Below are 26,656 nucleotides of genomic sequence, written 5' to 3' on the forward strand. Positions count from 1 at the left end.
GCCACTTCAGCATTATAATAAACCAAAATTGTAGCCATCTGCCTGAAGAATGGGATTTCCATATTGAAATAGTTAAAGACTAATTTAAAACAAGAAACTAACATCAATTCTTGTATACCATGAACTGAAGTGTATACAAGGATTTTAGTAAACTATTTGAAGGACTGCACACTATGTATTATATGACTATATTCATATAGAAAGTACAAAGTAAACTTTATTATGCAAACCCAAGTTCTTGTCTCCTCTATGTTTAGAAATATCTCTAGATTAAAATTTAAATAAAATAAATAAATATTCATGTTTTATGTTACAGGTTGTGGTCTTAGATCGTGATAGCAATAGAAAAGTGTGTCAGGCAACTGGAGATCCTCATTTTAAAACATTTGATGGAATGTAAGTCACAATTTAAAGCCTTAAAAAGGAAAGGATTTTATTCAGCCTTTTTTGATGTTTGAAAACACAATTGAATTGTTTAAAACTATGCCTTTTTTTTTTTTCAGGGTCTATGATAACTTCCTAGAAGGAGAATATGTTTTATTCAGACACAAAAAACTTCCCTATGAGGTTAGTCTCTTCACACTTATTAGTTAAGTCTTGAATATTGCTTGCCAAGCTATGTTCAGTTATTGACCATTTCCTTTGTGAGCATGTTGTGCATTGATTATATAGAATGTATGGTTTTCTTTTATTTAATAGATAAACATCTTTAAAAATGGTTGATACAAATGTAAAGTCAGGAATAATGAAAATAAGTTTAAATAGCTTTATGTTATTTCTTATATTCCTGTTTTTATTTCCATTTATTTGGGCTTTGTGTTTTTAATCTGTATTCATTTCTATTTCTCTGATAATTTATATACACTTATTCATATGTTATCTATAATTTATTCAGCAAAATTTAATCTTGTTATCAATGTTTGTTTGTAAGATATATATATATATATATATATTAGGGTTATACACTTTTTTTTCTGATCCCAGTAGGATTGTTAGTATTGTTCTTAACCTATGTTATTTATTTTATTTCATATAGTGAATGTCTCATTCAATAGCATGCTAGGTGCACTATGGTCCAATCTCTTTTGTAGACCAGGGGAGGGATTGGCTATCTAGGAGAAGGTTTTCTGTGCTGCCTTTAGGCATGCAGTAAACACAACTCTGCTCAAGTCAGTTTAGGTAGCCAAGCTATAGCCAAGTGGTTTTAGCCTATCAGCCACACATCCCACACCTGTTAAAATCTACACATTTTTTTATTGACAAAAAAAAATTGAAACACCTAATATGTTAAAATTCAACTATCTGTAATGTTAATATGTGTTAATAGGTTTCTTAGCATTGTTCATGCAGTAGTAAAGAAGAAATGCTGGAATGTTTATGTTTTGTTTTTTTTATACCTTAATTACTCTTTTTTTTTCTTTATATAACATACAATTTTCTTTCACTTTGAATTTCAATTTTTAATTTTGAAAATTTTGAGCAAAAAATTGTTTCCTGTGAAGCTAAGTCTGTTTAACTTTTATAGGTGAGAGCATTCCAGCAGAAGTGTAATGACAGAGCTGCTTGCAATTGTGGTGTTGCAGTTAGATCAGGAGATGACATCATTGTCTTAGAAAGATGCACTTCCAACGGCAAACTCAGGCAGCCTCTCAAGCCTAAATATTACTCTTCTGGAGAATTAACAGTTGGCACAAAGTATTTACGACTCAAGTCTGGTGGATACAAGGTTTATTATTTTTTATTCAAATGGTTTATTCTTTTTGGAATCTTTTTATAAATTTAATTTTAAAAATTTTAATGATTTATGTATTATTATCTGCTGCATTAATTTTTTAAACAAATGTCAGATCCTATTACCTACTGGTATGAGCATAGAGGTACATGGAGATGTTGTTGGCTTTGGTTCTTCTGCCTTTGATGTTCTGAACATCTTTATTTCTGCTACTGCTTTTGATTATCAACAAAGTACAGGTACACTATACTTTTTTTTTATTCCATTTTTAAGCCTTTTGTTGGGTGTGTGGCCTTAACTGCTTGGCTACTTAACAAGAGGGATTCAAATATAGACAAAGTACCTCTTAGTAAGAATTTGGCTTGAGCTGAATTGTATTTGCTGAGCGCTTAAGGCATTATGAAATCCAGTTCCTGATGCTAGTGTTACGTTTAAAACCCATCGAAGACTAGAGTTTTTAGTCTGAATTTTAAGGCATTCTTAAGTCTAACTGCCTCTAATGGGTACTGATAAATCTTTAAGGGAAAATTGATTGGCTTGTTCTTTGTTCTGACCATATTACACCTTTTAACAGTTTGTGACAGAAACAGGTCAAGTTTTCATTACCTTCAGTACAGACCTTTAGACCTGTATTATTTTCATCTAAGAGGTATAGGTCTGCAATATTTTGTTTTTAGACCTTAAGGTCTGCATCATTTTCATCATAGGTCTGTAACATTTTCTTCATAGACTTTTTTGGATCTGCATTTTTTTTTCTTAGAGTTTTAGGTCTACATTATATTCTTCATAGACTGCATCATTTTTTTCATTGACTTTTAGGTTTGGGAGGTGGGGGGGGGCATCAACTTTGTCATAGACTTTAGCTCTGTAAAGTCAACTTTGTTTACCTTTTAAAAAATTATAAGTTGAATATTCTTTGTCTTTTTTTTTATTGATCAATACTTGATTTTTTATCTTCCATCCTCCAGGTTTATGTGGTAATTTTGACAGTGATGAAACAAATGATCTCACAACGTCTCAAAATATATTGCTTGGAATAAACAAAGTGAATGAGTTTATATTATCCTGGAGGTAAGCAAAGGAAGTTTTATATTTCATTGTACATGATTTGTAATGAGAAATATTTGTTTCCTTTCTTATTTTAGATGTTATCAAAAACTGTCTTTATTTACATCCCATCTTGAAAGTAGATGCATGGAAAAACTATGGCTGTTCACATAAAAAATAAATAAATAAATCAGTAAGACTACTAAGTATTCTTTTTTTTATTTAATCAATCACTCAAAAAAACAACAACATACTTTTTGATTATTTTATAGAGTAAATCCAAAAGACAGCTATTATTCAGGAATATGTGTACAAGATGTTGTGATACCAAAAGAATCTTTATTATCTTGTAACTGTGAAGATGAGGCAACTAATATTATATGCTCAGTCAATGAAGGACTCCAGACTTGTCAGAATGTGCAATCAGTATTTACACGTGATGGTAATGTAGAATGAAAGGGTTTTAACACTTAATATAAAATATATAAATCTATATAGTTAGTCTACTTTGTTTACAGATAAATATTGTAAGTACAGGTTGAATGACTAAAAAAAATGTTGATTACCATCATCAGAAACAGATATTACAGATATTCTTATAAAAAGTACTGACAGCTCTGATGCCTGTATTCCTACCCAAGATCCTTTAGTGTTCCAGTATGATGTCAACTATACATACTCAGTAAGTTAACTCACTTTTAATCAATAGATGCATGTGTGAAGTAAATGTATTTTTACAGAAATAATAGAAACAGCTTTTGTTTTGGATTTAAACTGTTAGGACAATCCAGAAAGTAAATATAAAAGTCATAGCCATTTTAATAAAGTTTTTAGTGATAATCATTAATCCTAAACTTTGAGTTTTTTGGTAAAAGTAAGAACATTTTTGGAAGAAATGTCTGGAAATAATAAGAAAAGAGCTATTTTACTTCTCTTGACTTCATACCTTGATACCAATCACTTTTGAGGAATCTTTTAATAATTTAATGTGTATATTTTAAAGATACAAGTTCAGTCATACAGCACTTGAAATCAATGCTGAATTCACAATATCTTGATTGTAGCAGAAATCAATATTTATTCTTTTTACATTTCCTCAACCAACCAGACCCATTGATATTTTTATATCTATCATGTCTACAATGAAAGTATATGTCCACAGCTTCCTACTTGGCCAACAAAATCAGGAATAACAAAAGAGAAAGCCACTGAATATTGTACTTCAATTGTTGAAATAAGCCAAACCTACCAGACCTGCAAGAATATAATTGGCTCATTGACTGGCACAACTTTATATTCCTCTTTACAAAACTGCATCTCTGATATACAGGTTTGTACCATTTGTATACCTCTTAGTATTCTAAATGTAATTTAAAATAATTTTTTTTATTGAGACAAAAAAGTAAAAGTATTGTATCAAAAAGTGGTTGCATCCCACAACTAATATTTAAAAAAATCATTTCTTCTCCTTTCCATTTCCTGTCATTTTCTGGGAAAGTAGTCACGAGGTACCAGTTCACATCATTTTTCTCCATTTATTTTTTTGTTCTGAACAAGTCGGTTAGGGAGAGAGTCTTGTCCTTTCCTTTGACCAGTATTACATTTTACCATAATTTTCAAGTACAATCAATGTCAATAAGTATTAGAACATTGAGTTTTTATTGTCAATGAAATAAAAAAAGAAATAATTTAATTTGTTTTGTTTTTCCTCAGATTATGGATGATTTAAGTTTTGCTCAAAGCATTCTTGTAGACATTCAAGTATATTGTTTATTAGAAATTAAATTCAATGTAGACTTGTGGATATCTGTAAATGGGACTTTGAATTTATTAAACAATATTTGTCCTAATGATTGTAACAACAATGGTACTTGTGTAGCAGGTATATTGTTATGTTTTTCTCTTGATTTTTCTAAATGTTTTTTAGATGTATGCTTAGATTAATTTTTTTTTAAATCTTTGTTTGTTAGTAATAAAATGATTAATTGTAAAGAAATATTTGCCACTATTTATCATAAGTATTAGACTTCTAGTAAAATACATATGGCTCCTAGTGTTGAGATGGCTTGAAAAACTTCGTTATGCTGCAATCTTGATCTTAGATAAAAAGGTCATAAGTAGCTTATGCATCATGGCCCTATCTGGATCTTTCTGAGGTGTTCCAAAGGAATGCCAGACAATAGATTTGACTCACACTCAAAAGCAGGAGATAGCAAAGGAAAACTATTGTTTATTGTACTAATGCTTTAGGGCTCCAATCTTGATTGTTCTTTCAAAGTTCACACCTGAATCCTTTGCACAACATTTGAGGTCTGAGGTGTGCCAGCCATCAATCTTATCCTTTACTCATCAATAAAAGCAGTTTCCATCGGAGTTTTAGTCTTATAAGCCAACTTGGGTTTAATTTGTTTGTCTGAGGCTCTTTCAGATTCATGAATGACAATGTAGAGTATTTCAGATGTGCTAAGGTTTATCTCCCACTGACACACCCAGCTGTATTATTGTAACCAGATAACTTTCAAATGTATTTTTACTTATTCCCCTTGAGGATTGAACTTCTTACCAATAAGTGACCAATTAATATTTCACAGGTACTTGTCAATGTAACAGCAACTGGCTAGGTACTGATTGCAGTATTAACAAAAAAGATCCCCCTCTATTAGTTTCCATTGATGGGGGAGATAAATGTGACAAACGTAAAAGAGATTGTCAGAAAATTGAAATTTATGGAATGAGATTTGTCCAGTCTGATCAACTTGTTTGCCACATCAAGTATATGTATGTAAGTGTTAAAATAGTTATAGAAAGTGTAGAAGCATTTAGTTATATTAGTGGAATGTACAAGACAGAATAGAGTCTTGGTGGCTGAGTGGTAAAGCGCTTGGCTTCCAAACTGGGGGTCCCAGTGAAGACTGGGATTTTTAATTTTGGGATCTTAGGTCGCCTCTGAGTCCACCCAGCTCTAATGGGTACTTGACATTAGTTAGGGAAAGTAAAGGTTTATCATCGTGCTGGCCACATGAAACTCTCGTTAACAGATGACCTTTACATCATCTGCCCTATAGATTGCAAGGTCTGAAAGGGGAACTTTACTTACAAGACAAAATATTGAATGAAAAATGCACATGAAAAAGACAAAAGTACAATAATATTTTTAGAGGATGCTTGATTATCCATCATTTTTACAATAAAATTCTTTTCTCTTTTAAATATTTATTAAAATTATTAGTTTATTAATATTGATGTTTTCCTCTACTGCACATTAATATTGTTAAGTATGTTACGATATTAAAAGTTCAAAAATATCTGTTAAAATAAATTTTTAGTGCACAGCGCTAAAATACTTTTAATATTTAACTTGAGCATTTCTATATTTAGAATTCAAGTGGAATAAATATTGAAGGACAGTACATTAGCACTGAGATAGTTGTCTGCCCGTTTGAAGTGGTTGGTGAATTTCAACTTACTATCAGCAACGATGGTGTGTCTCAAAGTAATAGTTTAAACTATACCACCTATGACTCTGTGTGTCAAGACTGCTCTGCAAGTCCATGTCGAGAAAAAGTAAAAAAAAAGTTTTACAATTCATCTTTACCATCTTTATTGTAACATATTTAAAAGTTAACTTTTGTTTAAATGATTAAAAAAAAGCAATGGAATTTAATTTGCATTTTCTGAACAGGAAAATATTTGTCGTATCAATGGCATCTGTTATGCTGATGGCTATCACAATCCATTAAAACCTGAACTTGCCTGCCTGACTACTTATTCAAACATGCAATGGACTAACATCAAAGGTACTATTCTATTTTGTCTCTTAATAATTGGTCATCTTTTCATAGACATTTGAAAATTAAAAACAAATTTTGTTGAGAAATTTATGTTTAATGCTTTTACTAACATATTTCATTCATTTTTTTCCCCAGTAACAGCAGTTGAACAGATTCGCATCCTTTTCTTTGGAATAACAAATGGCATTCTTGATAGTTCAATTGGTTCAATAAATATAAATGGTAGCCTGAGTATCTCAGAGTATGTCTTCAACAGAAGAGTTGTTGTGTTTACTGGAGAAGGAGGCTTTCGTCTAGAGAGAGTATCTCCATGTCTGTCTGACATTGAGCAGTGCCAGTTTGGATTCATGATCTCATTGCACATTAAATTTGACAAACTTGTAGAAAATGGCTATTTGTTGACCAGTTGTGGAGATCAAGCTGATTCTTCAGGTATTGCTGTTTATTACAAACAGAGTAGGCTGTATTTTATTGTAACAACAAGAACTTCTCAATGGATAGTCTACCTACAGAATGTCGACACAAGCTTCCACAATCTCGACATTTCCTGGAGTTCACAAATGGGTCTAAAGGTAGAAAGTCATCTATATTCTTATTAATAATTAAATATATTACCATATAGGTGTATAGATCATTTTTTGTTGTTTACCTTCTGTTTGTTTAATTAAAACAAAAATATATCAATATAGGTAATTAAAAAAAAATACTTTAATAGAGATTTTTTTTTTCTAGGTTTTCATTGATAGTGTTGTAGTCAGCCAGCAAGCTAAGCCTGTGGAGCGTAAAATGTCAGTCAGCACAAGAAGAGAGTGTGGCTTATTTGTTGGAACCTCAGAAACTGGAGTTAGTTTACTTCATTTTACACTTGAACTACTTCACATTATTGCTGCTGAACAAGAAACTGTGAATGCTTTAGGCATTGTGCCAGGTTAGTAGCAGATTGCTCTTCATGTTTGTGTGTGTGGAGGTTAGTAGCAGATTGCTATTCATGTTTATGTGTGGAGGTTAGTAGCAGATTGCTATTCATGTTTGTGTGTGGTGGTTAGTAGCAGATTGCTATTCATGTTTATGTGTGGAGGTTAGTAGCAGATTGCTCTTCATGTTTGTATGTTTGGAGGTTAGTAGCAGATTTCTCTTCATGTTTGTATGTGTGGAGCTGTTCTAGTCACACTGTAGTTACTTACCTGTTGGCAACTAATGAGCATATCATTTTTGTATACATTTTATTTAAAACTATGTCTTGGAATTTCAGTAATTTTATATTGCAATGAAAACATGTTCTTGATCAGGATTACCAACTCTTCTGAAGAAACCTGTCCTAAGCTTTGCAGTAGATGAAACTACTGGCAAAGTGAACTTGACCTGTGAGTTTGAAAAACTACAAGATACATCACTGGAATATTTGGTGACTTTTATTAAGGAGGATGATGCAGGAGTTATAGAATACAACACAACTTACTTGTCTGAAGATGATCTAAATGATCTGGCATACAACACCAAGGTATCTTATTGTATCTGATACTTTCATAAATGAAATATATTAATAATGATCTATATATATTGGTAGAAATGAAGTTACATAAAATGTAAAATAATAATAATAATTTTAAAAAACTATATATAGATGTATCTATATTTAATTTTATTTTTTTAGCTTTCATGTAAAGTATCAGTCTGTTTCTCAACAAACTGCTTAGCAAGTCTTGGTAAAGAGTCTCACAGTGACTATATCTATGCTACATTTGAAGTAAGTAAAATTCATAAAAATAAATCTGTACCAGTCTTCCTTAAGCACAACAAAACAATTTAAAAAAAAAAATTACTTATCTATTTCCAGATTAGAACTACACTTTTGTCTATCTATGAAGGGGAGGTAAAAGATGTTGTTATTCATAGTAATGTTCCACCCAGACTGTTCTGTCCACACGACTCGAGAGATCAGTGTAGCATTAAGATTGACACAACTATTAAAGCTCCACTAGAACAAAAGTGCCCCGATGCAAGAGCTATTCCACAGGTAGACATTTTTTTATTATGTAAATTGTCTCCAAGACTAAATTTGCTTGATACTTTGAAAAAAATATTTTGTTACAAATAAACCAAAAAAATTTTAAAAAATAGAATAAGATATAATTGAACAATTTCAAAATATATACCAGTTCAAAATATTTATTTTATGACAGCAACAGCTCTATAGTTATTGCTTAGAAGATCAACTCAGTTCTTATATATAAATTCTTCAATATGATTGCAATAGTAAATGACATTTTCCTTGGCAGGAAATTCTAAGATTAAATCCTAATTATAGACAAGGTTACAAAGACAGTTTGTGTGGAAACACAAACTCAAAATCGGCCCCCGAAGTGGTCCACCCAGGCAGGTAAAAAGGCAGGTTTCAATATTTTCAGAAAGAAAATCAGAAGGAAATTCTATCAAAGACAAATGACAAAGAAACATGGAGAAAAAAGGTTGACAGATCTTGTGTTGTGCCCCAGCGGTCCAGCAGACCAAAGGATAGGTGAAAATGAATGTGAAGTTAGATGTGAACCTGGCCTAACTGATGTCTTATAATGAATTTCTAATTGTTTTGTAAAGGGTCAATCTCTTATTCAAATCCTCAAGAAATTTTTCCTTTGGTTGAGAGTTCTACAACTACGCTTCAGCACAAAAGTTCACACAATAATGTGAAAAACTACTTATTAATTGTTTGTTTTCAATTCTGTCCAACTTATATGCATACTAAATAGATTTTTTCTCTTTAAAAAAATAGTAAACATTTTTTTTTTGTGTGTAAATGTAGTAAATAGTATGATAGAACTTACTTAACTTAGAAATACAAATGTAAAAAAAATATTTTTTTCACAAAAAAATGTTAAACCATTTGCAAAAATGTGTTAAAAATATGGTAGATATCTATCTCTCCTACTAAAGAGCCTCCCATGTTTGTTACTATTAATAGTGAATAGTTGTAAAAGTGGTGTATTTTTATGAAAAAACTGCTTGCATAAGTGATTTATAAAATTAGATTTTTCGCTTTCAGAAAAGAAAAAAGTATCTGTTGCATCAGAACTTTGAATGATCTAAAATATGACGTCTGATTTTCATTTTCACTTCTAGTTTCTGAGATCCTAAACGGGACTGATGGACGGACAGACAGGCCACACAAAACTAATATCATCATTTTCCCTTTTGGGGGCCGCTAAAAATGACTGAATATTTCTTTTTTCCCCAAAGTGAGATAATGTTTTTTTTAATTTTTTCTTTCTGTTCACAAAACGTTCTTATTCTAGGCTGTGATAGTATGGAAAGATTCTGACCTGAGTCAAGCATTCTGTGGTTTGTTGATTGACACTACAAGTTGGGAGCCAACATTAACTCTGCATGTCAAGGGCACCATAGATGTTCTGAAAGATAAAGACCAAAAGAGAATTTTAGAGATATCAATGTCCATCAGATCAAACAGAACCACACTTTTTAGCCAATCAATTGTTGGCAGAGTACCAGTAAGTTTTTTCAAGTTGAACTGATTAGGTCTTATTGGCTTTGTGATAAACCACTTGACTTCCATATTGAAGGGTGTGGAATTCTAGTTGCAAAGTTGGGTACCTTGTATTGAAAAGGACACCGTGGTAAATTGTAGGTCACAGAAACAGAAGAACATAACTTATTAGCTCTGCTTACAGTTTTGTTTCAAAGAAACAAAATTCACTTGACAAAAATTAAATAGTTTTTTTTTAAAGCTTTTGATCTATGAAGGTGGATAAGGAATCCATAAAATATACTAGAATGTATATTTGGATAACTATTTGAAATACTTAAATAGTAAAAAAAAAAAAAAAATTCAGAAGAAAATTTATTTTTTTTCTGTTTCATATTCTTAAAAAATCACTACCAATAGTTGTAAATTATTTCAATTTAACAGGTGAATTTTTTGTCGTATGCTGTCTGGACTACCTTCTTGATGGCCCTAGGCTCAATCTTAAAGGAACATCTGAAACATGCAAAACAAAAAAAACAGAACAATCTTAGTTCAATATGATTTTAAAATTAAAAAAAAAAAAAGAATTATTGGTATTGGACATATTGGTAGCTTTTCATTAATGTTTTTTGTTTTCCTAATTGTTTTTGTTTCAGATAACTGTTGTAGATTTGGATAGAACAAGTACCTGTGGCTCTGAAAATGACCCACACATAACTACTTTTGATGGAAGGTAATTACTTTTAGGTCTACATTTAGTGAAATAAGATGATAAAAAGAAGAGCTCATAAATCAAATGTGTTTTCTTTTGATTTCAGTAAATACAACAATTTCCAGGAAGGAGAATTTCGATTGTATCGACATAAAGATCTTTCCTATGAGGTAATTTATACATGGGCCTATGTTTTTTTTTCAAGTCTTGACTGCCAATAACATAGAAAATAAAAAATAAATAAAAAGGTATTTTTCCAAACATAACCATAAGTTTGGAATTTGTTGTAAAAATTAAATATAAAATAATTAATTTTAATTTCAACATAACTCTTTTAAAGTATTGTAGATATAAAACTTTATTTTTATTGTTTTTCTCTGTATGCCTGCTTAATATAATATCATCATAATGATTTTTCTTTAGAAATAAAATTTGTAGTATCTTATTGTATTGGGAAAAATGACATCGTAGTTTTCTTTTTTTTAGGTTCATACTTTTTATCGTTCTTGTCGAGGAAGAGCTTCCTGTAATTGTGGTGTGGCTGTTAAAGTTGATGATGATGTTATCTTGTTAAGTAAATGCCCTAGCACAGATGATGACAATGAATACACACCTTTGAAGGTTGTACTCTACAGAAATGGATATTTAGCAAAAGGATTCAGAATTTACCAATATCCAAATGACAAATTCAGGGTCAGTAGTTGTCTTTTAAATGTTTTCAGATTCTATATTCCTGAACTAGATTTTGGAAAATATTTGGTTCTAGTTGCCAATGCTTAGTTGTCTGGATTTTTCATTTTTTGTTTTACCATCTAATGTTTTTATTAAAAGACTATTTCTTTGCTGGTAATTATTGTTTTCTACAATTCAATGAGATAGTCTAAGCTCTTTTCTTTTTGATACCCTAGATCTATCTTCCTAATGGAGACTCAGTGTATGTAAAGGTACAAAGACGTGGTAGACTGAGTCGATTCATCAATGTCTGGGTGACTGCTGCAGGAGGTAGCTTCGGAAAGACTGAGGGTAGGCATATCATTTTACTGACTTTTACATTTATTTTTCTGATAGTAATTGTGGTATTTTAAGAAAAGCACCCTAGCTGAAAATTGTAATTGTGTGTTTTACTTTACTAGGTCTATGTAGCACTTTTGATAACAATGCTGATAATGACCTTCAGTATCCTGCTGGAACTCCTCTGCAACCTAAAGCTTATAGTCTGATTTGGAGGTAATATTTTTTTTTAGATAAACAATGTAACTTTGAAATGTTTTAACACATCCCATATTAATTATGTTACTTTTATATAGGCCCACATTAATCAATAATTTATACTTTTTTTTATATTGATCTCTACGCAATAAAAAAGAAAAAAACTAATTTTAATTATTTGTTGTATTCTTACAGGGTACCACAGAATGAATCATTGTATAATGGCCTCTGTGGAGATACTTCAATGAAAGTCAGGGATCAGACATTATACTGTCAATGTCAGAATAACGAGCCCTCCTTCTGTAGTAGTGTTGGGGATGTAGTACAGTGTTCAAAAGAGAATGACAATGATGAAATTATCACAGGGGGCACTACGACTTCCACAGTTACAAAAATCACTGGTATTGCTAACAGACAAGGAACATTTAAACAAGGTATAATGTATTGTAATGTTACATAAAAGGTATATTCTGTTCAGATTGTTTAAATATGGCACATTTTGTTGTAATGTCTGAAACAAGGTTTATTTTGTTGACATTACTTGATACAAGGTATATTTTGTTGACATTGCTTGATACAAGTTATATTTTGTTGAGATTGTTTAAGACTAAGACTAAGACTGCTTTATTGATCCTTACGGAAATTTGTTATGATTACAAGGACTCGTTTCTCATATAAAGACAACACAACAGAAACATACACATAAATACAACAGACAACATGAAGAGTTCATTCAGCGACTACACACAGGTATCTTGGTGCATTTCATGTTCCCTGATCAATGAGTGGCGGTGATAGAGTCTGACCGAGTGAGGTACGAACGAGTTTTTGTACCGCTCCGTTCTTGTTTTGATTGACAGCAGTCGCCCACTTCGCGACGACCTGGCGTAGTTCTGATGGAGCAGGTGGCCGTTGTCTTCCAAGATTTTTTTGATTTTTCTTAGGCACGTTTGTTCAAAAAGTTCCTTTAAATGTGGTAATGTTGTGAGTGTAATTTTTGATGCTTTTTTAATGATGTTTTCTAGACGTTGCAACAGTTTAGATGAGGCGTTGCCTTGCCAACAACTTATTCCGTATGTTAGCAGATTTTGTACAGTTGCGCCGTAAAATGTCTCAAGGATCTTCTTGTTTAATTTAAAACTGTTGAGTTTGTATAGAAAAAAGAGTCGCTGGGCTGTTTTCTTTGTCAGAGTTCCAAGGTGGTCTTCCCATGAAAGCTTGTTGTTGATGATAACGCCTAGATATTTATATGCCTTTACTTGTTCTATAGATGTAGTGTTTATTTGCAGTTCACGTATAGTTTGTTTTTTCTTTCTAAAATCTATTATAAGTTCTTTAGTTTTTGTTACATTCAGTTCTAGAAAGTTGTCGGTGCACCAGTTTGTAAACTCTTCTATCGAGCTTCGATACTGAGTTTCGTCTCCTGAAATAAGACCGACTATGGCAGTATCATCAGCGAATTTAATGAGTTTAACTGAGTCATAGATGCTTCTTATGTCATTAGTGTAAAGAGTGTATAGCACAGGAGAAAGTACACAACCTTGTGGAGCACCCGTACATAGTACTCGAGTTGACGATTTGGTGTTGTTGACTTTAACATACTGGGGCCGTTGGGTTAAAAAGTTTAGAACCCATGCTTGTAAGTAAGGGCTTACATTTAAGTTACTCAGTTTGTTTATCATTAGATGTGGCTGTATGGTATTGAAAGCCGAGGAGAAATCTACGAAGAGGACTCGTGCGTAGGTTTTGGGTATATCGAGATGCTTATAAAGATGGTCCAAAAGCAATAGAATTGCATCCTCAGTTCCTCTAACTGCTTTGTATGCAAATTGGTGAGGGTCTAGGCTGTTATTGACTTTTGCTACAAGTTGTTTAAGCATATATTTTTCAAAACATTTCATAACAATAGGTGTTAGTGCTACTGGGCGGAAATCATTTAAGCAATCTATTTTTGGTTTCTTAGGCACTGGTATGATTTCTGAAGTTTTCCAGATGTTTGGAATTACGCACGTTTGCAATGACTGGTTAAAGATATGACAGAAGATAGAAGAAATTTGCTCCGCACATAGCTTGATCAGCTTGCCACTAATTTTGTCTGGTCCAGAAGCTTTTGTTACGTCTACTCTTTTAAATAACAAGGTCACTTCATCCTCAGTTACAAAATTGACGTAGGGCTCTTGTTTTCCTTTGGACAGAGTGTTGAAAAGTTCTTTGTGTAGATCAACAAAATCTTCTTTGTCAAAACGAGAATAAAAATAATTTAGTTCGTTGGTGAATTTTTCACTAAAATTTGTTCTCGTTTTGAGGCGCAGCCTGTTATTTTCTTTAATCCCTCCCAGCATTGTTTTGAGTTGTTCTTGGCAAAGAAATTCTCAATTTTTTCTTTGTATGTTTTTTTCCCTTCAATTATTGCTTTTCTCAGTTTATTTTTAGCATTTATAAACTCTTCGTTGCTAGCCTTATACTTTGTTTTCTTTTCAGTAATAAGGTGTTTGATTTTTTTGGTCATCCAGGGCTTATTGTTTCCATAGACTTGTATTGTTTTTGTTGGAATCGTTAACTCCTCGCAGAATGATAGATATGAGGTAACAGTTTCTGTTAGTTCGTTTATGTCTGGACAGTTCTCAATAAGGATTTCCCAGTTAGTTTTCTCAATGCATCCTCGTAGTTTTTCTACAGCCTCTTCAGACCACATCTTGACCGTTTTTATAACTCTCTTTGTAGTTTTAAGAGTAGGTTTGTAATTTGGTATAAGATGGAGTAATACATGGTCAGATTCTCCAAGTGGGAACAAACTTTTACATTTGTAAGCCTGCTTAATGTTTACTTAGCATTTGTCGAGTGTTCTGCCCTGCCTTGTGGGGAGGGAGACATACTGGCAATAGTTTGACAGTGTGTTGTCAATATTTAGGTTGTTGAAATCTCCAGTTACGATACAAACAGAGTCCGGGTGTTTTGATTGTACATTGTGAAGCACATCAAAAATTATTTCTCACGCAGTCGCTGTGTCAGCCGTCGGTGGTATGTCCACAACAACACACACCTGGGTGAATTCTCTAGGCAAGTAGTAAGGCCTAAGTGTGACACACATAAGTTCAATGTTAGGGTCACAAATTTTATTCCTGATGTTCACATTATTGGTGTTGCAGTATTCCTTGTTTATATAGATTGCGAGTCCTCCTCCTTTTGACTTCCCACTATTAATTGTTCTGTCTGCTCTATAAACGTAAAATTTATCGAGATCAACAGAAGAGTCGGGTATCGTATCATTGAGCCAGGTTTCAGTGAAACACATTAAGGAACACTCTCTAAATTGATACAGATGTTCACAGCAACCTGTTAATTCTTCCATCTTATTTTGTAAAGACCTAACATTGCCTGTTACGATGGGTGGAAGGAAGCCTCTTTGTCCTCTTCTTCTACACTTAACTCGTATTCCTCCTCTACGTCCTCTCTTCTTACGTTTTGCGCTAGGGATTTGTTCGGTTAAAGCCTTGGGCTTAGGCTCGTTATTAGGTTCCAAGATGGCGGGTGTGTTGTCCATACTGTCAAGCGTCTTACCACAAAACTCCACTGAAATACACGTTTCCACACAAATTAAAATCCATACCAACATTAGAATCCAAAAGACACAGTGCACATCCATTGAAACATTTGAGTAGTAACAAATGACATGAAATATTAACAGAAAAAAAAAATAGAAAAAAAGAGTCCAGTATAATCAGGTCGCCTGCTGTGCAGCGCCCCGGAAGTAATATATCCCCGGTTTGATACAAGGTATATGTTGTTGAGATTGTTTGATACAAGGTATATTTTGTTGAGATTATTTGCTGCCATTGCTTGAAACAATGCTCTTGAGATATTAGGTTATTTAAAAATATTTTTTAGTCAATGTTTGAAAATAAATTTGATGGTTATGTAACAGGCATTGACATAACACCATCCCTTTTTGCTGCAAGTGAAGATCATCCATTGAAATGTCTTTCAACTACTGTACCAGAAGAATTCAAGTTTAATATAACCTATATATCTGAAGTAAGCATTTAAATTAAAAAAGAAAATTATTCTTACAAATAAAATTGATTTTTATTTTAAATCACATTATGCAAATGTTTTTTATTTTAAATTATTTAACATATATAAAAACATACACAAATAAAATACACTAAAAGTTTACAAAATTTTATTATGAAAACATTTTATTTTTGCTTTGATTCATTAGATTGTAAACTTGAATATAACAGCAGAAGTGGCCAGGAATAAATGTCTGGAACAAATTTCATCTGTAACTTCAGTGAAAGATTGTCAGAATGTGATTGAAAAGGACTTTAACAATACAGTTGAATTTTGCACTGAAGATTACATGGTTAGTTAGCTAAGTCTTTATATCAAAGCTTATTTTCATAATATTTTCAGAACTGTCTTTGAATCATTTAATGGTTAAGTTTTAAGCTAATGTAAAATCTTTATTTTTGGAATCAACAGTTGACGGGTGAAGTGCTTTGGTCTCTTGTGGCCGTTGAAAATATCAAACAAAAGTGTGAGATTGCAGTTACTATAGATGTAGATTTGTGGACTCTAGATGGGGATGGAATCCCAAAGCTACCAACTGTTGTAGATACACTTTGTCCAGATGACTGCAGCAACAGCGGATCTTGTATCTTGGGTAAATTACTTTAACTATACTTTTTATTTTTTTTTTAAATTGTGCAAGGTTTTCTAAAAAAAAACAAAAATGTTTTGGTTGCTGTGAAAATTTTAGCTGTTTCTTCAGAAGTGAACATGCCCTAGCCCCAACCTTTTAGAGGATGGCAGGGAATGGTGGCATTAGATCATAGCTGTAGACTTTAATATCACTCACTCTTTTTGTAACTAAGAGATGAACATTAAGATTATGCTACATTTTAAAGACTACAAAGTTATGCTTCAATAATTCCATGAACACTACTGCATACAACAAACAAGCTTATTCCTTGTACTGTTGTTCATTTCATATATAACATTTATTTCTGGAAAAACTTGAGAATTGTTTAAGTCATCAAAGTAAAAGAGAGAGATGATGCTTTTGACCTAAGTAGTTAACAAAGTTCCTCTTGAAGAGCTAGAAACTTTGATATTCACAGAACATTCTTGAATGCTATTAATCTTCTATAACTAGGTTTGTGTCAGTGCAATGTCAGCTATGCAGGAGATAACTGTGCTGTGAACCTGAATGAAGCCCCTATGCTTTATTCAATAGAGAAGCCACTTTGTGATTCTTATCTGAAGGACTGTTCATCAGTAGTCATATATGGTGAAGGATTTGTTAACATAACATCATTCAGCTGCCTTGTCAAGGAGATGGTGGTAAGGCTTGATAGAAAATAAAGAGTGCTAAACTTTGACACTTCAAAAGCTTAAAACAATAGTTAGTTATTCAATAGCTATCTAAACCAAAAAAAAATACATTTTTATTTGTTTTATCAGATGTTACACCTAAAATTACTGCTAACAGCAGAGACTTAAAGATTCATTTTAAAATATTCCTATTGCTAGCTACCTGTGACAGTAAAAAAAATAAAAATTGTTTCACTGCAGACTGTTTTTTGTTCTAATTTCTTAATAATATTCTGCTGTTTTAACTAGACATTGAAATGAATGAAAATGTTTACATTTTCAATATCTTAATGTTATCTTCAGTAAAGAACTATTTAATTTGTTGTATATTAAAAGGAAAACTCAAATGGTTCTTTTATAACCTCGGGACAAAGTGACATTCTAAAAGCCACTTATGTGAGGAGTGAAATGATAAGACTTGATTTGACCAAATACTTGAAGACAGAGATCACTTGCAGCTATACTGGTGGACTATATAGCAACAGGTCGCTCAAGTTTATCACTTACAACTCATTGTGCCAGAATTGTGACATCAATGGATGCAGCAACAGGGTAATTAATATTCTCCTTTTTATTCAATTCTTTAAGGCTTGTATTAGCTTATTTTAATGCCAGTTTAAAAAGAAATATATATTTTATACTTAGATGCATTTTGTTTATTTGTAGACTGACATTTGTAGAATACAAGATAAATGCTATGAATATGGCTTCCTCAATCCAAATAATATGACTCAAACATGTAGCTCTGCAAATAATAACTCTTGGTCTATTTTGTCAGGTAAACATTTTCACAATATTGTAATTGGTTCTCATCATTATTTATTTTTTTGTAATTTGATAATTATTGACTTAAATGTAGATTTAAATATATATAATTTTTTTTTAAATGACACTTAATTTAAAAAAAAATAGTTTAGCACTGTTGATAGTTGTTTATATAATGTTTCAGTGTCACAGATCAGTTCGTTAATAAGGTTAGACATTTTGGACATTATACAGAACTTCATCACCACTGTCAAGTATAACCTAACCTGGAATGGTACTATGCCACCAATTCTTGTATCTGGACCAGTTGGTGAAAAACTTGTTTCTTTGAATGGAAATCAATTTATTATGTTTCCATCATTAAGTGGAGATTGTCTTGGGAATATTAATAACTGTCCACAGGGCTTTACTGTCAAGTTTATTCTCAAGATTAATGAAATTAAAGAAGGTAATATCATGCTGATAAAATTTTTTTTTATTAAGAGTAAAACTATTTTACTATAAACAAATTGTTTAATTATTTTAATCAATTAATTAATAATTACTTTTCAAAACTGTTATTAAACTAAATCTATATTCTATGAAATCCATTTAGCTCTATTTCATTTTTCACAATGCATGGGATTTTTTTTTAAAGGAATGGTCATAATTGGTAATGGTGCCCAAGCTACAAGTCGTTATGGATGGTCCATGTGGATATCAAATGGTCTTCTCTATTTGAGAATCAGCACTAAAACTAGAGAGTGGACAGTCCTAACTAATCAATTTGATGTGGGACAGTTCCTGAATTTGAAATTTACCTGGCACATTCAATTTGGTAACTATAGTTTGTAGTATTTCAATATTGTTTTGAGGTATCAGTATTTCACGGCCCTTTCAGATCACAGTGCCAATGTGTATAATATCTAATTAGAAGAGCAAAATGGGTCAGCACAAACCAATCTTCACTTGAAAACAATTAACCATGAAGGCAGAAAGCCTGTTAGTTCTTTATGTGGTGTAAAGGTAACAATTAGCTATAATTATTTATTGGCGTTTTTAAATAAGTAATTCAATCACCCAGTTGTTCTTTTTCTCATTTTCCTCAGGTCTCAAGTTTTTTATTAATGATAAATTGGTTGCATCACAGCCCAAGTTCTTGATTCGTACACCAACAGTTTTACTAGACAGTACCAATATTTATATAGGAAACAATATTGACACTTCAGTCTTGTCAAATATCATTATTGGTGGTTTCAATTTCCTGTATGTCTATGAAGAATTAGCTCAAACCTATAATATTTCTACATGTAAGTAATGTTGTATTTTTGAAGTACACATCTATATGAATGATTAGAATTCTGAGAATTGATGAAAGATTGAATGACGTTGTTTGTAGCACTATCTGTGACCAGCCAAAGTAAAATAAATGCTTGTAGTTAAAAAGTACATTAGGAATTGGCCACATTGCACAAAATGGCGTAAACAGACTACACTTTTGGCATTAACACATATATTTTGGTTTTGGCAGCAACATATATGTAATTACAATGTTTTTTTTAATGTTTTTTTTTTATTTTCTTGATTTTATATTTATTTTTGGAATTATGTCCTATTTTCCTTTCAGTTATACCAACCTTTGACAAATCTCCATCTCTAAAAATCACTGTACAGAATTCCACAGCACCTATCAACTTTACTTGTAGTTTTACAGAAATATTGACTAAACAATCAGAAGTCTTAGAATACACTGTGGCATGGTATAAAAATGAATCTTTACTCCTACAAAATAAATTTGTAAACAGAACATTTGATATACTTGCTGAAAGCAAAGTTGGTATTTTGGAGTATAACCAAGAGGTTTGTACACCCACCGATTAGTCCTCTGAAATTGTATAATTTTCTTCATTTTTTATTTAACAAGGCTTTAAAATCTTTTTATATCAAAATAACATGCTTCATTTAATCTATAATACACCATTGTACTCTGGCTATCACATGGACAAACAAGTTACCTTTATGATATGATCAATAAGCTGTAAGATTGCATTGAACCTAGTACAGAAATGAAGGTATTTGAAGAAGTTCCTTTGTTTAAAGGATTGCTTAATAAACATTTGCAATTAACCTCATTAGAGACACGTCAATTGTGCATCATTTTCAGCATTTAACCTTCAACTTGCATGTAGGGTTTTCAGTTTTCTTAGTCAGAAACCATCTACATGAATGTATCAAACAAACATTTTCTTTTCAAATTTTGTTATATCAGTCGTCCTAGGCCTATTTAGTATATGTGAACTAACATCATTTATTCATTAGGGATCTGATATTTTATATGACTCACTTATTTTAATAATGTAATTACATAAACTACTTAGAAAATCAATTTTTTGTGAATCCCACACCTATCTTTCAGCTCAAGGTATTTGCAGAATAAGTTTTAATCTAGTTTATTTTATTATGATTGTAAAAATTATAGCATAGCAGTTCTCTGTTGAATTTCAAAGTTGACATTTGTTTCTACTCAGAAAGACACAAAGATAAAGGCACATTCCTCCTTCCATATGCTAGGACAAATTTGTACTTTGCTCCTTCTTCCCAAGTGCTATTAGAGCATGGAATGGGTTGACTGAGCTAGCCAGGAAAACCAGTGACTTGGCAGAATTTAGGTCATTGGTTAATATGCATGACTGAATGCATGACGCATAGGACGTAATCATCTTCTTTTTGAAGTAACGTCTGTATTATATAAGATAAGATACCACTAGATAAAAAAAATATTTCATATTTTTAAATTACAAAAATATATTAAAAAGTAGATTTTATTGATTAACATTCAAAATGGATTTAATCAGAACAATGTGGAAGAAAGATTTATATTACTTGTTTCAATGTACAGATTTATTGTGGAGTCACAGCTTGCATCCAAAGTGATTGTAACAACACAATGGGACCACAAAGGTTTAGTGATCGTTTGAGAGCTGAGTTACAGGTAATGAAATATTATTTTTAATACCTTTGTTTAAAGTATTGCTTAATAAACATGGAAGATATGGTATCTTAAAAGGGCAAAGATAATTCTGGTGCAAATATAAATAGTTTTCAGTTGGTATTGAATCCTCACAACCTTTTATTGTGTCTCCTGTTGTTGTTTTTTTTGTCTATGGTACTTTGTTATTGTTTTTTCTTGAGTCTAGCCATTAATGGTAATTAAAAATTATAATTCTCCTAATTGATTTTATTTAACTAGCTTATGAAGTCTTATATTCTCTTTTTTTTCTTCTAGTAATATTGTAAATAAACTTAAATACTATTATCTTTTGAAATCTTAGTTTAAACTATCAAAAAAGAAATCTGTATTTCCAATCTGTTCTGTGTCATGATATTGTCAACTGATTTATCCCCTGACTTTCATAATGTCTGGACATTGTTTAAAAAAATGAGATTATTTAACATCTTATTAGAGCTAAACTCTTTGTATTTCTTCAGATCAAAGAGAAAGAAGTTTTAGTAACTGAAGGCCTTGACTCAGGATCAATTACAATTCTCTCAACCCTTCCACCTCGTATGTTCTGCTCTGGAAATGTCACTGAAGATAGCTGTGCACTACAAATTAATACTTATTTTATTGACAATGGCAGAGACATCAAAGTAAAGCAGTATTACATTTCGCTATGCCTACATGACATTAATTTTAGTCTAGTAGTCATTGTTTTTGTGTATATTTTTGGAATTGTATTATGAGAAATGATAGAAAAAAAAATGTCTGTTCTTCCAGTGTCTAAATGCTGAAAGAGTTCCTCAAGCTTTGATAGTATCTGGAGACCTAATCATTGGTCCTTGTAGTAGCAAGATAACATCTACTTCATGGCTCGAGGGCATTCAAGTGTCAATACTTGCAGGATTAGATGGTCTCAAAGACAGTACACAAACCTTACATCTGAATGTCACAGCTACTTTCAAATCAATAACTTATTTTGTTCAAATGGTGAAGGTAAGTATTTGGAGCACAATAAGCTAATCTCAACTAATTTCAATTAATTAATTAATTGTATCTGAATTCCACTAAGTTCAACCCAAATGTCTCACAATAGTTCATTTAAGAGAGCAATTGAGATCCTTTATGTCATGATATATTTTCTGTTTTATTTAAAACCTCAACGATTCATTATTTTGCTTTATTTTTGTATCAAATCAGGTTGTGGTTGAAGACAAAGATATCAAATCTGAATGTGTCATTGATGGAGATCCTCACATTAGATCCTTTGATGGAAGGTACTTTGATTTAGATTTAATTATATAAAAGTGCTCGGAAACAAACTTTCATCTTCAATGTTTTGAATTAAAATGGTTTGCATTATTATACACTATTTACTTTACAGAAAATATGACAACTATTTAGAAGGACCGTTTGTTCTGACAAGAGATAGAAATCAACATTATGAAGTAAGAGGCTACCTAAGGAGATGTACAGATGTTCATGATTATGCCTCTTGTCTCTGTGCTCTAGCTATCAGAATAGAAGACGATGTTTTGGTCTTTGATAAATGTGGGGCATCAAGAGGAGAACCTGGCAGGATCCACCCTCTTACAATACAAGCATACATCAATGGCAATCTGACAGATGATACTCAAATTATACAATTAAAGAGTGACACATACAAGGTTTGGCACTGAAAATGTTTCTAAACTATTCCTTTTTTTTTTCATCTACTAATTTTACTTTAACAAAATGAGTTTAACAGAAACAGATGAATTAGAAATGTTTCTTGACAACAAATACCTCTGAATATTTCTGTATTGTTTATCCAATCCTTTTTAGGAAAAAATAAGTAAAACATTTATATTATCAACAGGTCTCTCTTCCATCTGGCACAACAATAACTGTATCTCCAACTCGAGGTATACTCCGTAACAAATATTTAAATGCCTTCATTCATCCATCAGCTAAAGATTATAGAAATTCTGAGGGACTTTGTGGAAATTTTGATGGGGATGCCAACAACGACTTTAGTGTTGGCAATAGTACAACCCAGTTCAAAGATGAAGTTAGCTTTGAGAAACAATGGAGGTAATGTTTTTATTTATCCTGTGTTTTACTTCATCATTCAAAGATACAAACTAAACACATTTTTTTTTTTCTAATTGCAAAATTGAATAAAACAGTACAAATTCAAATTTTTTCAGAGTTTTGGATGACACTTTATTCACTGGCTTTTGTGGAACTCTGTCCACATCTATCACTTCAACATTCTCATTTTGTGACTGTCCACTCAGTGGAACCAAACAATGTTATGACAATCCTGCTACACTTGCATGCAGTAAGCCACAAAGAGGAAGAAGAAACAGTGGTTAGTAGTCAAATAAGGTTCTGTTTAAAGTTTCATTTTAATTCAAATTTAGTATTACATTGTTTCTTTGTTGATAAAAATAAAATCTGTTTTTATTAATAATTTTTTTAAATACAAGGTCAAGACATCACCATGAAAATACTAAACAGTAAAACAACACAGAATCCTCCTAAAAAATGTCTCACCACTCAAGTCATTGGGCAGTTTGAGTACAATGTAACTTATGAAGTTCAGGTACAATTTTGGACATTGTTTTAATTTCTTGACAAATGGTATTAAGATTAACCTAATAACCATTCCATCCAAGAACCCTGTTTTTATTACCTGTAATGGTTACTTAAAATCTTGCTAGTATTGTAATGTATACCTTTAATATCTATTTACAGATTTTTTATATTTCTTTTTCAGAAACCTACCAGTGTTCCTACATTAGCTTTAAATACATGTAAAACAGCTATAGAACAGAGTGCTATCTTTAGATCTTGTAAAGATGTTTTAGACCAAGAGGAAGTAAATGATGTCCTAGATAAATGTGGCCTAGATGTCCTGTTATCTAACAACTCAGACTGGACTGCTTCAGCTTTAGTTACCATTAACCAGAGATGTCAGACACTGATTCAGGTCAATATAGAGTTGTGGGTGAATGTGACTACCACAAGTGGCCTGACCTTTGGTCCACCACAGAACTTGATAGATGTTTTGTCCTGTCCAAATAATTGCAGTGGACATGGTTTTTGTCTTGAAGGTATAACGTCTTTAAATAAATGGTTAAATGTTATATCTATGTAGATTGCTTATTCTCAATGGAAATCATACACTTTTTATATCAATACAATTTAATAAATGCTCATGTACTGTAATCTTTAGTTAAGAAACAATGAAACACACCCAGTCTTACTATTTACATGGCTCATTAGTTTATATATCACATCTGGCTGTAGACTATTAGCATCTTTATGAATTGACTGACACTTTAGGCCTACAAGGGATGAACTTTGTTTCACATCACTTTCAATATTTTATTGAGCAAAACATAGACCCATCATTCCTTCAAAACTTGAGAAACAAATGTGTATTACTTACAGATGTAATGAAATCATTATAACCAAATCACTTTACTTTGGAACTTAAGTATTACTTTGTTTAATGTTTTCAATTACTAAAATAGTACTAATTCTTAAAAAAAAAGGAATCCACTTTCTAAATACTACTTTTGTACTGTCATTAATCTTTTCATATACTACTGTGTTATTGACTACTTCATTAGGAAATTGGGTCATATATGTATGTATCGAGGCATTACACTTCTGTCAGTAGCAGGAGAGATCCTTGCATGAGTGTTGCTTGACCAACTAAACCAGTCTTTAGTGGATGAGATCTTATCTGAAAGCCAATGTGGTTTCAGAGCCGGTAGAGGTACATCTGACATGATATTTGTTCTGCGACAACTACAAGAAAAATGCAAAGAGCAGAACCTAAACCTGTACGCTGCCTTTGTGGACCTTACCAAGGCTTTCGACGCGGTCAGTCGCAATGGTTTGTGGAGGATTTTGGCTAGGCTGGGATGCCCACTACGTCCCTATCCATTCTTAGGCAGTTTCACGTGGGACAAAGAGGCCAGATCATACACAATTGTGCCCTTTCTGATCACTTCCCATAGAAAATGATGTGAAGCAGGGCTGTGTACTTGCCCCTACTCTATTTGCTATCTTCTTTGGCGTAATGCTGGGTCAAATGAAGCAGCGATTGCACGAAGGCATCTACATCCGGTTTCGTTCTGGCGGCAATGTGTTCAATCTCCGGCGTCTACTATCCCATACAAGAACAAAGAAGAAGGTCATAACGTAGCTTCTCTATGCCGATGCTTGCGCCCTGCTAGCTCACAATGAATATGACCTCCAGAACGCGGTAAACGAATTTTCATACACTGACGCCTCTTTCGGTCTATTTATAAACCTTGGGAAAACAGAAGTCATGTTCCAGAAGTCACTCAATGAAACATACTCAGCCCCAAGATCACAGTAAATGGACAGCCCCTTAACATGTTAGACTACTTCACATATCTAGGTAGTATACTGTCAAATGACGCCTCACTTTCAAGGGAAGTTGATAACCGTCTGGCCAGGGCTAGTAGTGCTTTTGGGCGCCTTTAGGCGAGAGTTTGGAAGAAAAATCGCTCCGCCTGCCTACAAAAATCAATGTCTACCAGGCGGTGGTTCTCTCAACCCTTCTATATGGCTCTGATACATGGACACTATATAAAAAAAAACTAAGACTTCTTCAGTGCTTTCACCAAAGATGCTTGCGCTCAATCATGGACATATGGTGGCAGGACCGCACTACAAACAGCGATGTCCTTGCGAACGCTGGTATGGACAGTATAGAGCAGTGGTCTTCAACGGGGGCGATATCGCCCCCTAGGGGGCGTTTTCGAGATTTTGGGGGGCGCTGAGAGCCAAAGGGGCGGTAGGGGGGCGCTGGGCACAAAATGGGGCGGTAAGGGGGCGCTGGGAATAAAGGCGGAAAGAAGAAACTAAAGGTGCTCTGAAACAAAACAAATTTAAAAATTCTTCAACATTAAAGCTGGGAAACTAAATATAGTTAAAATATAGTTAACTTGCTTCTAATTTAAGAACAGAAACAGCGTTAGAAATTGAGTTCGGGAATCCCATTTTCGATTTTTAAATTCTTACTCTTTTGCTATGATTGTAGAGTATTTGGATCTCGCGCGTATAAACGTTTAAGATTTGATAAACAAAGTAGGTAATACGGCTTTTAGATTATATTTTATTTTATCTACATATGTTCATATATTGATATGTCAATGTGAATTGCAAAAACATTAAAGGTAACATTTCAAAGAATATTTTAACTTTTTAAAAACAAAAAAACATTGCTAAAATGTTGTTACGAAAACTCACTGGTATGTCATGTAATATTTCCTTGACATTTAGTGAATTGCCACTAGAAAAAAAGTAAGTTCTAATTTGATGGCATTTTCAGATGAGGTTATGAAACCAAGTCGGCTTCACGAACATATAGCGATTTCCAAAAAAAATTTAAGAATATTCATGAACAATTATAAAAATCTACAATTAAAACAATATTAAAAACAAAAAAACGGCAAAGCAGGATATGTTTTAATGGCTTCTTAGAAAAATGCATAGCTTTTTTATAAATATTGTTGAAAAATTTATTAAAACTAAATTTATTTTA

General features: G+C 32.3%; 1 protein-coding gene across 2 annotated transcripts in view; it reads left to right on the forward strand.

The window, feature by feature from the left end:
• Window positions 1–26,656, forward strand: part of LOC106060763 (uncharacterized) — a 169,730-nt gene that overhangs the window by 111,610 nt on the left and 31,464 nt on the right. For both annotated transcript variants that reach the window (XM_056031638.1, XM_056031643.1), the window contains exons 126-168: window positions 317–396; window positions 504–567; window positions 1,526–1,726; window positions 1,848–1,971; window positions 2,701–2,803; window positions 3,052–3,221; window positions 3,355–3,461; window positions 3,942–4,109; window positions 4,493–4,661; window positions 5,371–5,561; window positions 6,158–6,343; window positions 6,462–6,576; window positions 6,706–7,142; window positions 7,303–7,498; window positions 7,860–8,071; window positions 8,225–8,317; window positions 8,408–8,587; window positions 9,861–10,073; window positions 10,705–10,781; window positions 10,867–10,930; window positions 11,247–11,453; window positions 11,669–11,783; window positions 11,894–11,987; window positions 12,165–12,403; window positions 15,895–16,004; window positions 16,192–16,335; window positions 16,455–16,635; window positions 17,128–17,315; window positions 17,682–17,897; window positions 18,012–18,123; window positions 18,295–18,558; window positions 18,748–18,927; window positions 19,199–19,399; window positions 19,717–19,949; window positions 20,989–21,081; window positions 21,579–21,740; window positions 21,868–22,083; window positions 22,288–22,364; window positions 22,472–22,754; window positions 22,946–23,160; window positions 23,277–23,440; window positions 23,559–23,674; window positions 23,849–24,185. In XM_056031638.1, the coding sequence (XP_055887613.1) occupies window positions 317–396; window positions 504–567; window positions 1,526–1,726; window positions 1,848–1,971; window positions 2,701–2,803; window positions 3,052–3,221; window positions 3,355–3,461; window positions 3,942–4,109; window positions 4,493–4,661; window positions 5,371–5,561; window positions 6,158–6,343; window positions 6,462–6,576; window positions 6,706–7,142; window positions 7,303–7,498; window positions 7,860–8,071; window positions 8,225–8,317; window positions 8,408–8,587; window positions 9,861–10,073; window positions 10,705–10,781; window positions 10,867–10,930; window positions 11,247–11,453; window positions 11,669–11,783; window positions 11,894–11,987; window positions 12,165–12,403; window positions 15,895–16,004; window positions 16,192–16,335; window positions 16,455–16,635; window positions 17,128–17,315; window positions 17,682–17,897; window positions 18,012–18,123; window positions 18,295–18,558; window positions 18,748–18,927; window positions 19,199–19,399; window positions 19,717–19,949; window positions 20,989–21,081; window positions 21,579–21,740; window positions 21,868–22,083; window positions 22,288–22,364; window positions 22,472–22,754; window positions 22,946–23,160; window positions 23,277–23,440; window positions 23,559–23,674; window positions 23,849–24,185 (7,297 nt within the window). The remainder of the gene's footprint in view (window positions 1–316; window positions 397–503; window positions 568–1,525; window positions 1,727–1,847; window positions 1,972–2,700; window positions 2,804–3,051; window positions 3,222–3,354; window positions 3,462–3,941; window positions 4,110–4,492; window positions 4,662–5,370; window positions 5,562–6,157; window positions 6,344–6,461; window positions 6,577–6,705; window positions 7,143–7,302; window positions 7,499–7,859; window positions 8,072–8,224; window positions 8,318–8,407; window positions 8,588–9,860; window positions 10,074–10,704; window positions 10,782–10,866; window positions 10,931–11,246; window positions 11,454–11,668; window positions 11,784–11,893; window positions 11,988–12,164; window positions 12,404–15,894; window positions 16,005–16,191; window positions 16,336–16,454; window positions 16,636–17,127; window positions 17,316–17,681; window positions 17,898–18,011; window positions 18,124–18,294; window positions 18,559–18,747; window positions 18,928–19,198; window positions 19,400–19,716; window positions 19,950–20,988; window positions 21,082–21,578; window positions 21,741–21,867; window positions 22,084–22,287; window positions 22,365–22,471; window positions 22,755–22,945; window positions 23,161–23,276; window positions 23,441–23,558; window positions 23,675–23,848; window positions 24,186–26,656) is intronic.

This window comes from Biomphalaria glabrata, chromosome 1 (genome assembly GCF_947242115.1).
Source record: "Biomphalaria glabrata chromosome 1, xgBioGlab47.1, whole genome shotgun sequence".
NCBI classification, from domain to species: Eukaryota; Metazoa; Mollusca; class Gastropoda; family Planorbidae; genus Biomphalaria; species Biomphalaria glabrata.